Genomic DNA, 12,431 nt, shown 5'->3' on the forward strand with positions numbered 1-12,431 from the left:
ACATGAGGTAGGACAAAACTGTGGCCAACCAATAAGGTTAAAATTGCTCAGGTAAAACTGATTAAATCAAATGGGGAAACGAGTCACATAGCAAGTGGGCATGAATGCAAAATGGGAAGAGCCCATTTTGCATTCATGCCCACTTGCTATGTGACTCTTCTTGGCCTTTTTAAGGTAACATATGTATTTAAGATATCAATCAGGGAAAAAGAAAATAGAATGTCAAGCCAGGTATGGTGGTACACACGTGTAATCCCTGCACTTGGGAGGCTGAGGCAGGATCTTTGAGAGTTCAAGACTAGCCTAGAGGCCAGGGAGATGGCTCAGTGGAATAAGCACTTCCCTGGCAAGCGCAAGGGCCTGAGTTCAATCCCTGGTTCTGCCAAAAAAAAAAAAAAAAAAAGACCAGCCTGAGTGAGCTCAAGGCCAGCCTGAACTGCAAAGTGAGACCCTGTCCCAAAAAGACCAAAAATTTAAAAAACAGAACAGCAATCTCTGATGTCTGTTCCTAGGACGTATATAGGTGCATTTATTTAATCTTTTGTCTTGAAGTCTGACCCACAGGAAGGTTCCTGTCTCTCTATTTGCAAGGTCTCCCACCTAGTGCACTGGCTCCCTCGAGAGCCCAGCCCTAGCTGACTGCCTGTAATACTTCCAGGTTGGCTGCCTACAATAGCTGGATCCAGGATGTGGGGGTATGGATTAGAGGTGTGTGCTAACTCAAGGAGCCCACTCACTGGCTTAGCACAGTTCCATGGGTACCGACAAGGCCCCGCCTGAGTCTGGGTAGCGCCACCCAACAGGCTTGCAGCTTGGATGGTATAAAAGCCTGGAAGGCTGGCTGCTTGCTGCTGGCCATACCATGAACCATTTCTGCTCTGCCACACCGCCCTGCTGTGAAGCCTGCCCACCACGCGCTGAAACCTCTACGAACTGCGAGCTAAAGTAAACTTTTCTTTCAGGTCTACAGGGTGTTCAGGGTCTCACTACTAGATCAGACTCAGTGATCTGCCTGTTTACAGCCTCCCAAGAGCTGGGATTACAGGCAGGTGCCACCACGCCCAGTTTCAATTGCTGTCTTAGCAGGCCCCAGGAGTGGGGCCAGCATGGCAGGCCCAGGTATAGAACCCCCAGCTTCTGAGCCTGTTTGCATGCTGAGCTATTTGGCCGGCCTTTTTCCTTTAACTTGTGGGTGTCGGGTATTTTATCTCAGCAAAGGGAAGAGATACAAATTAGGCCTAAACCTAACAGAGAAAAATATGCAGACCGCACATGTAAAAACTTGAACTAGGCTCCCCCACTCATGAATAATTGTTAGGGGCCACTTAGGTACACAGGGGTCCTCTGAGAACTGTGGGACTTTCAGCTTTGAAAAGCTCATCCCAGGGCTGGTGAGATGGCTCAGTGGTCTAAAGCACCTACTTGGAACAAGCTTGGCAAAGCACAGGGACCGCGGTTCAATCCCCCAGCACCACATGCCAGCCAGCCCCGCCCCCGTTGGGCTGAGCTGGCCACACACACACACACACACACACACACACACACACACACAAAATAAATAAATAAATAAATAAATGTTTAATAAAAAAGAAAAAAAGAAAAGCTCATCCCAAACTCATTCACAAAGAGACTGACCAGCCAGGCATGATGGCACACACCTGTCATCCAGGACTCAGGAGACTGAGGCGGGAGGATCACCTTGAGTTTGAGGACAGCCTGGGCTGTACAATGAGCTCAAGGCCAGCTTGACTTACATGGTGAGACCCTGTCTTAAATAAGAGGGAGCCAGGTGTGATGACACACACCTGTAATCCCAGCACTCAGGAGGCTGAGGCAGGAGGATGGTTGTGAGTTCAAGTCCAGCCTGGGCTACAAAGTGAGCTCAAGGCCAGCCGGAGCTGCACATTGAAACTGTCTCAGAAAGACCAATAATAATAATAATAATAATAATAATAATAATAATAATAAAGGGAGATGCAAGTTCCACTTGTTACTCCGTAGAGGATCCTATGGGGCTTCTTTCATGTTCTCGGTGTCCCAAGGAAATGAACAAGAGACACAGTAAAGCAGCCAAGGTATACATCTACAGAAAGGTGGGAAAGAGGTGCGTGCTACAAGGTGAGATGGGGCTCACAGATTGACTCACAGCAGCCCCAGAGATCAGGAAATGGGGTAGAGAGGGGTCTGTTGTAACCACAATTCCTAGGCTGGCTTCCCTTATCTTGCAAATAAGGTTTTGATTGAACTCAGGACCCTGTGCTTGCCAGGCAAGCACTTATTCTACTGAGCTATCTCCTTGGCCCCTAACAAATAAGGTTTTGGGATATTTGTCCTGTCAAAAACTCAGCCTGGCCTCACACTAGCTTTAAACTGCCCCATGGAAAGGCTCTCCAGGTTACCCTCCTGACGCAAAGGAAGAATTAAAGGAGCATCTCAGATTGGAACTGTGAACAGTGCCAGATGCCAATAAAGGGTTGAAAAGAGCACTTTTCCTGCTATTCTCTGATTGGTCCGCAGCATTCAGTGGACAGCCATTGAGGGCCCTGTGTTCTGTGCCTGTGCTCTATTTTCAGGAAGTAGCTTGCTCAACCTCTCAGCTGTGGCTTTTTCTGACCTTTCTTGTATCTCATCCAGCCAGTTGTCCAGTGTGGCACAGGCTGAATCCCCCACCTCACACTTCTGGCGGGAGGTACCTACTCCCAGGGAACAGGCAAACTCCTGAGGGTGACGCTGTACCAAAACCCTGCACCACGGGAAGCACTCGGGCACCTGTGGAGATATGCGGGGAGATGAGACGGCTCGGTACAGACCACCCTAGAGTTGGCACATTCAATTAGCCATTTCCTTTTTCCTTTTTTCTTTTTTTTTTTTTTTTTTCTTTCATTTTTCATTTTTCTGAGACAAAGTCTTGCTATGCAGTTCAGGCTGGCTGCAGTTCAGGCTGGCCTTGAGCTCACTACATAGCCCAGGTTGTGTCAAACTCACAGTAAACTTCCTGCCTCAGCCTCCTGAGTGCCAGGATTACAGGTGTGCACCACCATGCCCAGCTCTGCCTTTTGCTTGAGTGTGAAGCAAAGGTAACAATGAGTCATAAGAGTTTCTAGTTTCTCTACCCAGAATGCACCTGGAGCTGCACACAGGGAGAGGCCCCAGTCCGGGGCAGGGCGAGGCCATACAGAGCAGAGCAGCCTTAGCTGGCATGGACTTGGGTCAGCTTGGTATTTCTGTTTGCAGGAAGAGAGTCACACATAATCAAACCACAGCCCAGCAGGCACAGGACAAATGTGCAACACACCTCCACGCCAGTCTGAGAAGTCTTCAAAGGAAGATATTCTGCCCCAAAGGCACAGAGACTAAAAATACCCACTGGGCAAAGCCACCCCTCCAAGACAGATGAGGCAGGAAGAGAGGGGAAGATTCTTTACTTATGTCCCTCACGGCTACCATATGGATGTCTTCAATTTTGGGCCTTCTGTACTGATACACTGTTCTCCATACAAACACCAATCTCAACAAAGTGGTGGCACATGCCTTTGAGCCCACCACTCAAGAGGCTGAGGCAGGAGGATCTCCGAGTATATGAAGCCCTCCCTAGGCTACACAGCGAGTTCAAGACCACCCTGAACTACAGAGCAGGACCCTATCTAAAATAAATAAATAAAAATTAGTTCTGGGGCCCAGAGGGAAATCTAGGACTTGAGGTAGCTTCCGGAAGGGATGGATTCCCTGGTCTCCTTGTAAGCGGGCTGCTCCTGTTCCCTCTGCCACACACCCCTCCTTTGGTTCCTCATGATTCTCTTACTGGTTTCCTCTGTGTGCATTTGTGCACATGGTCAGACCTGCATGCGTGTGTCATGGATATGTGCGTCTGTTTGGGACCTTTTTTATTTTATTTATTTTTTTTTTATGGAACCGGGGATTGATCTCCGGCCCTTGCGCTTGCCAGCGCAATCCACTGAACCATCTGCCGGCCCCTGCTATGTGCATCTGTTGGTGTGGGAGTTTGGGGGTGTGCATGCATGAATGTTCCACTTGCGGGGAGAACTTACCTCCTCCTTCCAGGGAATCCCAGATCCTCTTTCTATTACAGAGAAACAGAATGTACAACGCAGTCTCCCTGAAGAGTTCCCCCTGCTCTGAGAGCTCACTAGAAAGCCCAGGGTGGCCTCAAATTTGCTGGATCCTCCTGCCTCAGCCTCTTCGGTGCTAGGAGGACAGGTGTGCACCACCAAGCCCAGCTCTTCCTCTTTCAAAGATTATGAGTTAAAGTGATGACAAGAGCTGGGGAGATAGTTCAGCAGTTCAAGGCCAGCCATGCTGGCCCCCTAATCCCATGTGGGCCCTGAAACTGGGCATGGAAGTGTATGCCTGTAATCCCAGCACTGGGGAGGCTGAGACAGGAGCATCACTATGAGTCAAGCTGTGTATCGAGACCGTTTACACATAAATAAATGATTTTTTTTTTTTTTAAATTTAAGAGCTTGGGCTGGCCAGATAGCTCAGTGGACTAAAGCACCTGCTTAAGCAGAGGCAGGGACCGAGGTTTCATCCCCAGCATGCCGTGCCAGCCCTGCCTCCAGGGCGCACTGAGACTTCGACTGAGACTGGGCATGGTGGCAAGCATCTATAATCCCAGTGCTTGGCTGGCTGAAAACAGAAGTATCATTATGAATCTGATCTACATAGTGAGATACTATAGACCCTGCAGACCCTGTACTAAATACATTTAAAAAAAATTTTTTTAAGTGATGGCAAAGGTCTCAGGCCTATCAAGACACAGCCTAGCCCAGCCCAAGAAGGACAGAGGGGCCATTCCTGCAGGCCAAGGCGCGGCAGTGGAGGAGGAAGCAGCCCTCCGGTTCCTGCACCCTTTGCCCACCCAGCAGAAACAGGAGTAAGTCAAGCAGGAGGTGCAGAGAGGGCAGACACTCCAGATGTTCGCTGCCCCGCCTGTGGCCTCAGATCTGCAGACAGAAACGTCCCTGGGGCAGGACAAGGACACTGAGTCAGGAGTCCCCAAGCTGTGCATGAAGCCTGCTGTCCTCCTAGCTGCTCACCCTGCGCTTACCTAAGCCGAACCTGCCCACCAAACACCAAGTCCTTTCCTTGGCCTGGCCCCTGACCAAAGTCCAAGTTTCCCCGTGATTTCTCATCTTCAATCTCAATATTAGCAATTAGGGGCCTGGGAGATGGCTCAGTAGAATAAGCACCTCCCTGGCAAGTGCAATAGCCTGAGTTCAATCCCCGGTTCCGCTAAGAAAAAAAAATTTAAAAAAATTAGTGATTAGCAAGGGGGCTGGAGAGAAACAAAGGACCCTTCCTCTTTTATTTTTTTGAGACAGTGTCTGTCTGGGTAGCCTCAGCTGGCTTTCAACTTGCGGCAGTCCTCCACCTCAACCTCCAGGTATGGACCTAACAGACATAAACCACCTTGCCCACCTCAACAAAAGGACTGCGAACTGTGGAACCTGAAATTTATTTATTTTATTTTTTGGCGGAACCGAGGATTGAACTCAGGCCCTTGTGCTTGCCAGGCAAGTGCTTATTCTACAGAGCCATCTCCCCGGCCCCTTGAAATTTATTCTCAGCTCTGGAGGCTAGAACTGGGAAACCAAGGTGTCAGGGGTCATGCTCCTCTGCAGCCTGCAAGGAGGGACAGGCCTTCTCTCCCAGCTTCCTCAGCTGTAGTGTCACACAGCTTCAGAAGTCTGATTCAGGAAAGGGTAGTACTGGGACCACTGCAGCGTGACCAATAAGCAGAGGAGAGACTGGGGTGCACAGATATAGCCTGGGCAAACGGAAATTTATGGCCTAGGCCATAAAGGTGTGGTGGCGCACATCTGTGATCTCAGCACTCAGGAGGCTGAGGCAGGAGAACTGTAAGTTTGAGGTCAGCCTGGGCAACAGAGGCAGACCCTGTCCAGAAAACAAAAGATGTCTGGCTAAGGGAAATAGAAGATTGAGCGATAGGAAATGACTACACAAGAACCTCAGGACGAGGGCCGTGCTGGCTGAGGCAGCCTAAAAGGACCCTGACTGCCTACAGGTGAGGGAAATCAGGTATCACTGTGGGATACAGGAAGCAAGGGACTGAGCAGGACCAGGGCTGATCAGACATGGGAGGGCTCTTCCTACCGAACTGACTCCACAGCAGCGTTTCCCACAGCTCCATTCCAGGCCTGGGAGCGCAGTCCAGCATCAGCAGTGTGGCCAAGCAGATTCTCTGCGGTGGGACCTTGCTCAGCACAGGAGGTGCTGTTCTCTCCTCGTAGTGCAATACAGGTCCTTCCTCACTTGGGTCACCTTTGTTTCTTTGCTTGTTTCTGATACAGGGTCTCACTATGCAGTTAAGACTCATAGCGATCCTGCTATTTCAGCCTTCCCAGTGCTGGGATTACAGGTATGAGCCTCCGCGCCCGGTTCCCAGGCCTGCATAGCATGTGGTGCCAGGGATTGAGCGCAGGACCTTGTGCTTGCCAAGCAGGCACTTATACCTCCAGACCTATCTCCTCAACCTTGGGCCACCTTTGAGTTGCTGAGTCACCTGCTAAGCCTTGGGAGTCAAGGGTACTTGCAGCATTGTGTCAGCAGTTAGGCTTTTTTTGTTTTCTTTCTGAGATAGGGTCTCCCAGTATAGCTCAGGCTGGCCTTGAAATCACAGCAATCCTCCTGCCCCAGCCTCCTGAGTGCTAGGATGACAGGCATGTGGCACCACACCCAGCAACAGTGAAGGCATTTCATGAGGAGGAATTTCCATGGAAATAAGGAAACAAAGTCTTACTGTATCTAGAAAGGGAAAGCCAGGTGAGGGTGCCCTCTGAATAACCCTGATGCTGGGATCAGGTGTCCTTGGAGCCCCGCCCTACACCCCCACCTGCCACCACAGCATGTTGACATGTAAGTGCTGGTGTGTGACACATGACTCTGAGGACCCTGCCATCCTTCTGCTGTATCCTGGGAGACCCTGCTTATAGCCACAGGAGCCTCACAGAGGCTTGCTGCTTAGTAACCTGCCTGACAGGGTCCACAAGGACACGGTCCCAATGTCCACCATGACAGTGCTTGGCAGTCACCTCTTCCAGTCTTCCCCAGAACCTCAGCCCCCTGCAGGGCTCCTGGGTGTCCTCAGATGCTCCATCAGCCTGCTCACACCTGACACACAAACCCACAAGGGGTAAGTACGCAGGTTCACATGATGACACACGCCTGTCATCCAGCAGTCAGAAGGCTGAGGCAGAAGGATCTCTGAGAATTCCAGCCCACGTGAGCTACACAGTGCGTTGAAGGCCAGCCTGGACTTACATAGAAAAGGAAACAAAGCACTTTCCAGGGCAGAAAAAAAAAACAAAAACCAGTAGACACTTCAAAATCAATCACCCAGATCAAAGAGCTGTTTAGTAAAAAATTAAGTTTATGGCTCACCCACCCGTTGAAAGCGTAAGCCTTGAAAGTTCTGGCTCACTGGGGGGCACCAGCCCCTGGCTCCTGCTTCAGGGGCGGGGCTAGATGCTTGAATCTGCAGCAGCGGGAGGGTCAGGGCCACAGGAGTCACCGTGGCCCCCGGTGCAGCTGCACTGCATTGAACGTGACCACGCTCACCTCCACACTCTGCAAGCCTGGGCCATCATTACCTGTGGGCCCTCGTGTGCAACTCAAACCAGAAGTCCTGCAGAAGCAGCTTACTCCATTCCTGGGGCCCTGCAAGCTCACAGCAGCAGGAGGGCTGGCCAGGCACAGACGCGCGGCCCAGAAGGAGTGGGGCAGCGGGCTCCGCGGGCCACCACAGTCACAGGGACCAGGGCCCATCCACAGCCTACACTGCCCATCTCGAGGGCAGAGGGACAATGAGCAAGCTGGCTTGAGGCCCCACTTCAGGAGGAGGACACCGGAAACCCATAGTGGTTGTGCTCAGCTTCGGAGAGGGTCACAGTCAGTGACACGCTGGGTTTCCGTGTCACTTCCTCCTCCCCCTCCTCCAGGCAGGGCCGAGGGGGCCGGACTTTGAAGAAGTCTGAGATGTACCGGACCTGAGGGAAAAAAGGAGGGCAGTCAGATAGTTAGGGTGGGCAGCTGCCAGCACGACAGGGACAGATGGGAGAGGGTTGGAGGCTGGAGCGAGGGCCATGGGCCTGGGGTCCCGGCAGTGTCAAATCCCGCTGGGTTTTCTGGACATGGTGGGCGGCCCGTGGACTCACTGTGAGGCTGGCCACCAGCGCCCCCTGCAGGAGGCCAACGAGAACGTCACTCCAGTGGTGTTTGTAGTCAGACACACGGGTGTAGCCCACGTAGAAGGCAAAGGACACCAAGAAGAACTGGACCGTGGGCCGCAGCAGGCGGGCCCACTTCCAGCAGAGCCGGGCCTGCACGTAGAGCTGAGGTGGGCAGGGTGTCAGCTCGAAAGGGCCTCTGTCTATACATCCATCCTTCCATCTGCACCAACCAGCAAACCCACCCAGCCCTACCCAACTCCCGGGGTGTGACCAGGAGACTGAGGCCAGAGAAGTGCCATAACCTGTCTAGGGTTCCCTAACAAGCATCACAACACACTCACCGCCAAGAATGTCATACAGTACATCCCGAAGGAGGAGTGTCCCGAGTAGAAGGACAGCCTGGAGACAGCAAGTCACAGGGGTCAGCAGGTGGTGGACAGGAGAGGGGAGGGCGCCAGCAGGGCCTACCACCCCTGCCGGCTCTCTCAGCACTCTGGCTCCACCAGCCTGTCCTCCCACAGGAGTGGGGCTGCGAGCCTGCACCCACCTGGCCTCAGTGACATTGGCAAGGCTGCCCCTGCACACATCCAGCTGCACGTAGACTGAGCAGTTGACCCGGCTCCAGTCAGGGTCACAGACAGCCAGAAAGCTAGGGCGCAGGCGGCCGATCATGTACTTGGCCAGGTCGGTCAGTGACTGGCTCACAGCTGCCCCAAACAGGAAGGTCCCAAGCACCTTGTAGACGGCGGCCACGTAGTTGTTAAAGTCAGAGTGAGAGTAGAGGCGGTCTGTGTAGACGAGGTAGGCTTCCCCAGCCGAGACCTGCCAGGGCTGCAGGTGAGGGGTCTGGCAGCAGGGGCTCCCCCACCCCAGGACAGGTTGGACCCCCGACCCATCTCCTCCCTTCTCCTCTCAGGACACACTCCTGCCCCGCCTTACGAGGAGGACGGTGGCCGTAATGGTGACGCCGGCCATGAGCCCGTTGGTGATGGTGTCTGGGCGGTAGGGGTAACGGATGGAGTCATCTCCACAGTAAAAACCTCGCTTGTATGGGGTGTTCACCAGGGTCAGGGTGGCGAAGGGCAGAGCGGCTGCAGCAGAAGCCAGGGAAGGGTTGGCAGCTATGCCTTAACACTCAAATTTATCTGCCACCCCCCAGGCCAGCCTCAGCCTCACTGTGCATTTGTGCCATACCCATTGGAGCTCTTCTGATGGTAAATGGAAGGCCAATACACCCTGAGAAACCCCTCCAGTTTCTCCAACACCACAAATCAACCAGACCCCACCCTGGGGCCTCTACACTCTGCCTGGGCTGCACTCCAAGCTTCCTGTCAGGTCTAGAGCAGAACCACAGGCCTGGGCCCCAGGGCCTTTGCACATGCCTGCTCTGCCCAACAACAATGACTTCCTGGGGGAGGGTGGCCTTCAGGCAAGAGCCCACTGCAGAGCACAGGAGGCCACGATATCCATAGCCTCCTCCAGGGCCCAGCCTGGGGACCTGCTCCAGGGACACAGAGGACAGTGCCATGGCAAAACCAGGTTTTGGGCTGGGGTGATAGCAAGGGTGAGGGAAGGCAGAGGGCGGGGTCCTGGCGAGCACTCAGGCAGAGGGACAGGCAGTGCCCAGGCTGAGGCACTCTCTCCTGGCAAGCTGGGGTCTGCTGCAAGGCAGAGGTCAGAGGGACCAGGGTGCAGGGTGCAGGTCAGGGACCTCCCGTCAGGCCCATGCTCCCTCACAGTTGGGTGTGGTCTCATACTGGTCCCCACATGCCACCCACACCCCTGCCAAGCACCTTCCAGGGTAAATGCAGATGCCCCACTGTAACCAAAAGCTGGCCTCATGGAGCCTGGGCCCAGGCCCTTTGCTCTGCCCAGGAAACAATCCCCACCAGACCTGGTCTTCATTTGGGCATCTCCACAGCTCCCTGGCTTCAAAACTCCTATCACCTCCTACAACCTCACTGCCTGAAGTGTTCAGAAACTGGTTCCTAAAGATAGATGCCCATCTGCCTGGGCACCACCGTGGGCACAGGGCAGACAGCAACAACGAACTTTCAGCCTGCCGTCCAGCTCTGCCAGGTGGTGCAGTCTTTCTGGGTCCAGGCTGTTGTGGAAGAACAGGTAAACTATCCGCCTGTGGACTGGTGCCCAACATACAGTAAGCACCGCCTAAATATTGAAGTAAAATGTATGTGCGCGGAGAAGCCGCCCAAGGCTGGCAGATGTCACCTGGCCCACTGCAGAGGTCTCCTCCCAGACTGAAAGGTGGGCCTGGCCTCTCCGCAGAAAACCCCAAATCGATGCTGAGGGTGGGGGAGGCAAATCGGCGCGAGCCCCCAGCCGTCGAGTGGAGTTCGGGCCATTGTGCACCCGACACGGTGCTAACACTCGGCCTTTGTCCCGGCCGGGGAGGGCGGGGGGCTGGGTGCGCCCTCCGAGAGCCGAGCCCGAGCCCGAGCGCGAGCTGGAGGCCGGCGCAAACCGGCCGGGCAGGTTTCGTCCCAGCGCCCCCGGCGGGATCCCCGCAACTCCCGCTCCAGGCCCGCGGGCCCAGAAGCCCAGAAGCTGCACCCTCGCCGGGTTGGGACTCGGCACCCCCTGGAGACGTGGGGTGGGGGTGTGAGGGCCAGGGGGCAGCGCCGCCCCGCCCGCGTGAGTCACCGGCGACTTCCTCCGCAGGGCGAGGCGCCGACCCCAGCAGGATGGGCGAGGACTGGCTGGCGCCAGGGTCCCAGGGCCCCCACTGCAGTCAGGAGCCCCGGTCCAGACGCGCAGCTGCCCGGGTGGGCAAAGACTGTGCCCGCCAGGAGGGTCCCACGCGGGTCCCAGCGCTTACCGACCAGGACGCACAGCACGTCGAGCAGCACGAAGACCCACCTCCGCTCCATGCCGCCGCCACCAGCCGCCACCCTGCACCCGCCCGCCTGCCTGGCCCACGGTCCCGGCCCGGCCCGGCCCGGCCTCGGGGTCACATGGCCGCCAGCCGGGGACAGGGGCGGGGCGGCTTGCGAGACCGGGTGGGCGGGGCGGGGGAAGGGGAGGGGTGAGAAGATGAGGGGAGGAGAGAAGAGGTAGAAAAGTAAAAGAGGAGGGAAGGGGCGGCTCTGGAAAGTGGGGAGAGGCGGGAAAAGTCAGAGGGGGTGAAGAGCTGAACGGAGAGGGGGAAGGGAGAAGGGAGGGGTGGCCAGAGCTTTGAGGGGAGGGGAGAGGGGTAAGGAGGGCAGAGGAAGGGACCAGAGGTCCAAGGGGCGGGGCGGGAGGGTGTGGACCCTAGGGTGTGGAGCGGGTCAAGGGTCTTTGCACTAGGAGCTATCGTCAGATGCTTAGGGACAGCGATCTAGAGGTCACATAGGGCAGTCCTCAGACTTGGGGCGACAGAGTCCCAGAGGTGCGTGCTGTTCTCCCCGGGCAGGATACCCCAACATCTCGGAAGTCAGGAGGCGCGGAGGCTCTGCAGAGGGGTCGCTTCTCTCCCAAAACTGTGACCCAAGGGAGGGTCCTGCATCCTGTCAGGTTTGGAAACTAAGAACCCCTTTCAAATTCTATGTCCCAATAGTTGCGCTGGTCCTTTGGGCCATAGAGGACCTCCTGGACGCAGGGGCTGCGATGTGGGCGTGGTAGGGGCGGTATTGCAACTCAGGCTGGGCCCCGAGGTCGCTGCGGCCTTTGACTGCTCAAACTGAATTTATGTCTACCATCCTTCGACCCAACAGCCCCCAAATGGGGAGTCTGGGGCTTGTAACACTTGAGTGAGCAGCGCCTATGTGTAGTGGGGGGTGTGGAAGTGGGACAGAAGGGTTTAGGCTCCGCCCCTCCAGAGTTCCTCACGCACAGATCCTGAAATTAGGGCGAGAGTGCAATCCTGCATAAATGTAACCCCTGGATGGAACTGCTACTGCCCCCTCCTCCCAGTGGGGACGCCTCCCTCAGGAAGTCCAGAGGGCACTCAGTACTTCCTGCTAACAAAGTGTACGATGACCTTGTATCAGAGCCCCTGAAAAGCAGTTCCTCATTGAGCACCTATTGAGTGCTAAGCGGGGAGCCCTGCAGGGGGGAGCCAGAGAAGGGGGGAGTCAGAGAGGCTCCCTAGGAAGGAGCTGGGGCCCGTGTGTGAGGGTGAGGCTGATCAGGATATAGGTCAGTCCTTAAAATCCCAGGCAGGGTCAGGATTAAAATCTGTGGGGGCAGCAAAAATCAGGATTAGAATTAGGATTGGGGTCA

General features: G+C 55.0%; 1 protein-coding gene across 2 annotated transcripts; it reads right to left on the minus strand.

The window, feature by feature from the left end:
* Positions 1 to 7,391: 7,391 nt before the first annotated feature.
* On the minus strand, positions 7,392 to 11,197 carry Plpp2 (phospholipid phosphatase 2). 2 transcript variants are annotated; one of them, XM_004632641.2, is made up of 6 exons: positions 11,047 to 11,197; positions 9,150 to 9,301; positions 8,758 to 9,032; positions 8,552 to 8,609; positions 8,196 to 8,372; positions 7,392 to 8,027 (listed from the first exon to the last, which is right to left on the minus strand). In XM_004632641.2, exons 1-6 carry the CDS (start codon positions 11,096 to 11,098, stop codon positions 7,872 to 7,874), a joined length of 870 nt encoding a protein of 289 aa, XP_004632698.1. In that variant the 5' UTR covers positions 11,099 to 11,197; the 3' UTR covers positions 7,392 to 7,871. The 2 variants fall into 2 exon arrangements, with proteins under 2 accessions (XP_004632698.1, XP_023572935.1); XM_023717167.1 differs by lacking the exon at positions 9,150 to 9,301 and having other exon boundaries at positions 11,047 to 11,177.
* Between the last annotated feature and the right edge of the window lie 1,234 nt (positions 11,198 to 12,431).

The sequence above is a fragment of the Octodon degus genome, unplaced genomic scaffold, assembly GCF_000260255.1.
Source record: "Octodon degus isolate 3935 unplaced genomic scaffold, OctDeg1.0 scaffold00050, whole genome shotgun sequence".
Classification (NCBI taxonomy): domain Eukaryota; kingdom Metazoa; phylum Chordata; class Mammalia; order Rodentia; family Octodontidae; genus Octodon; species Octodon degus.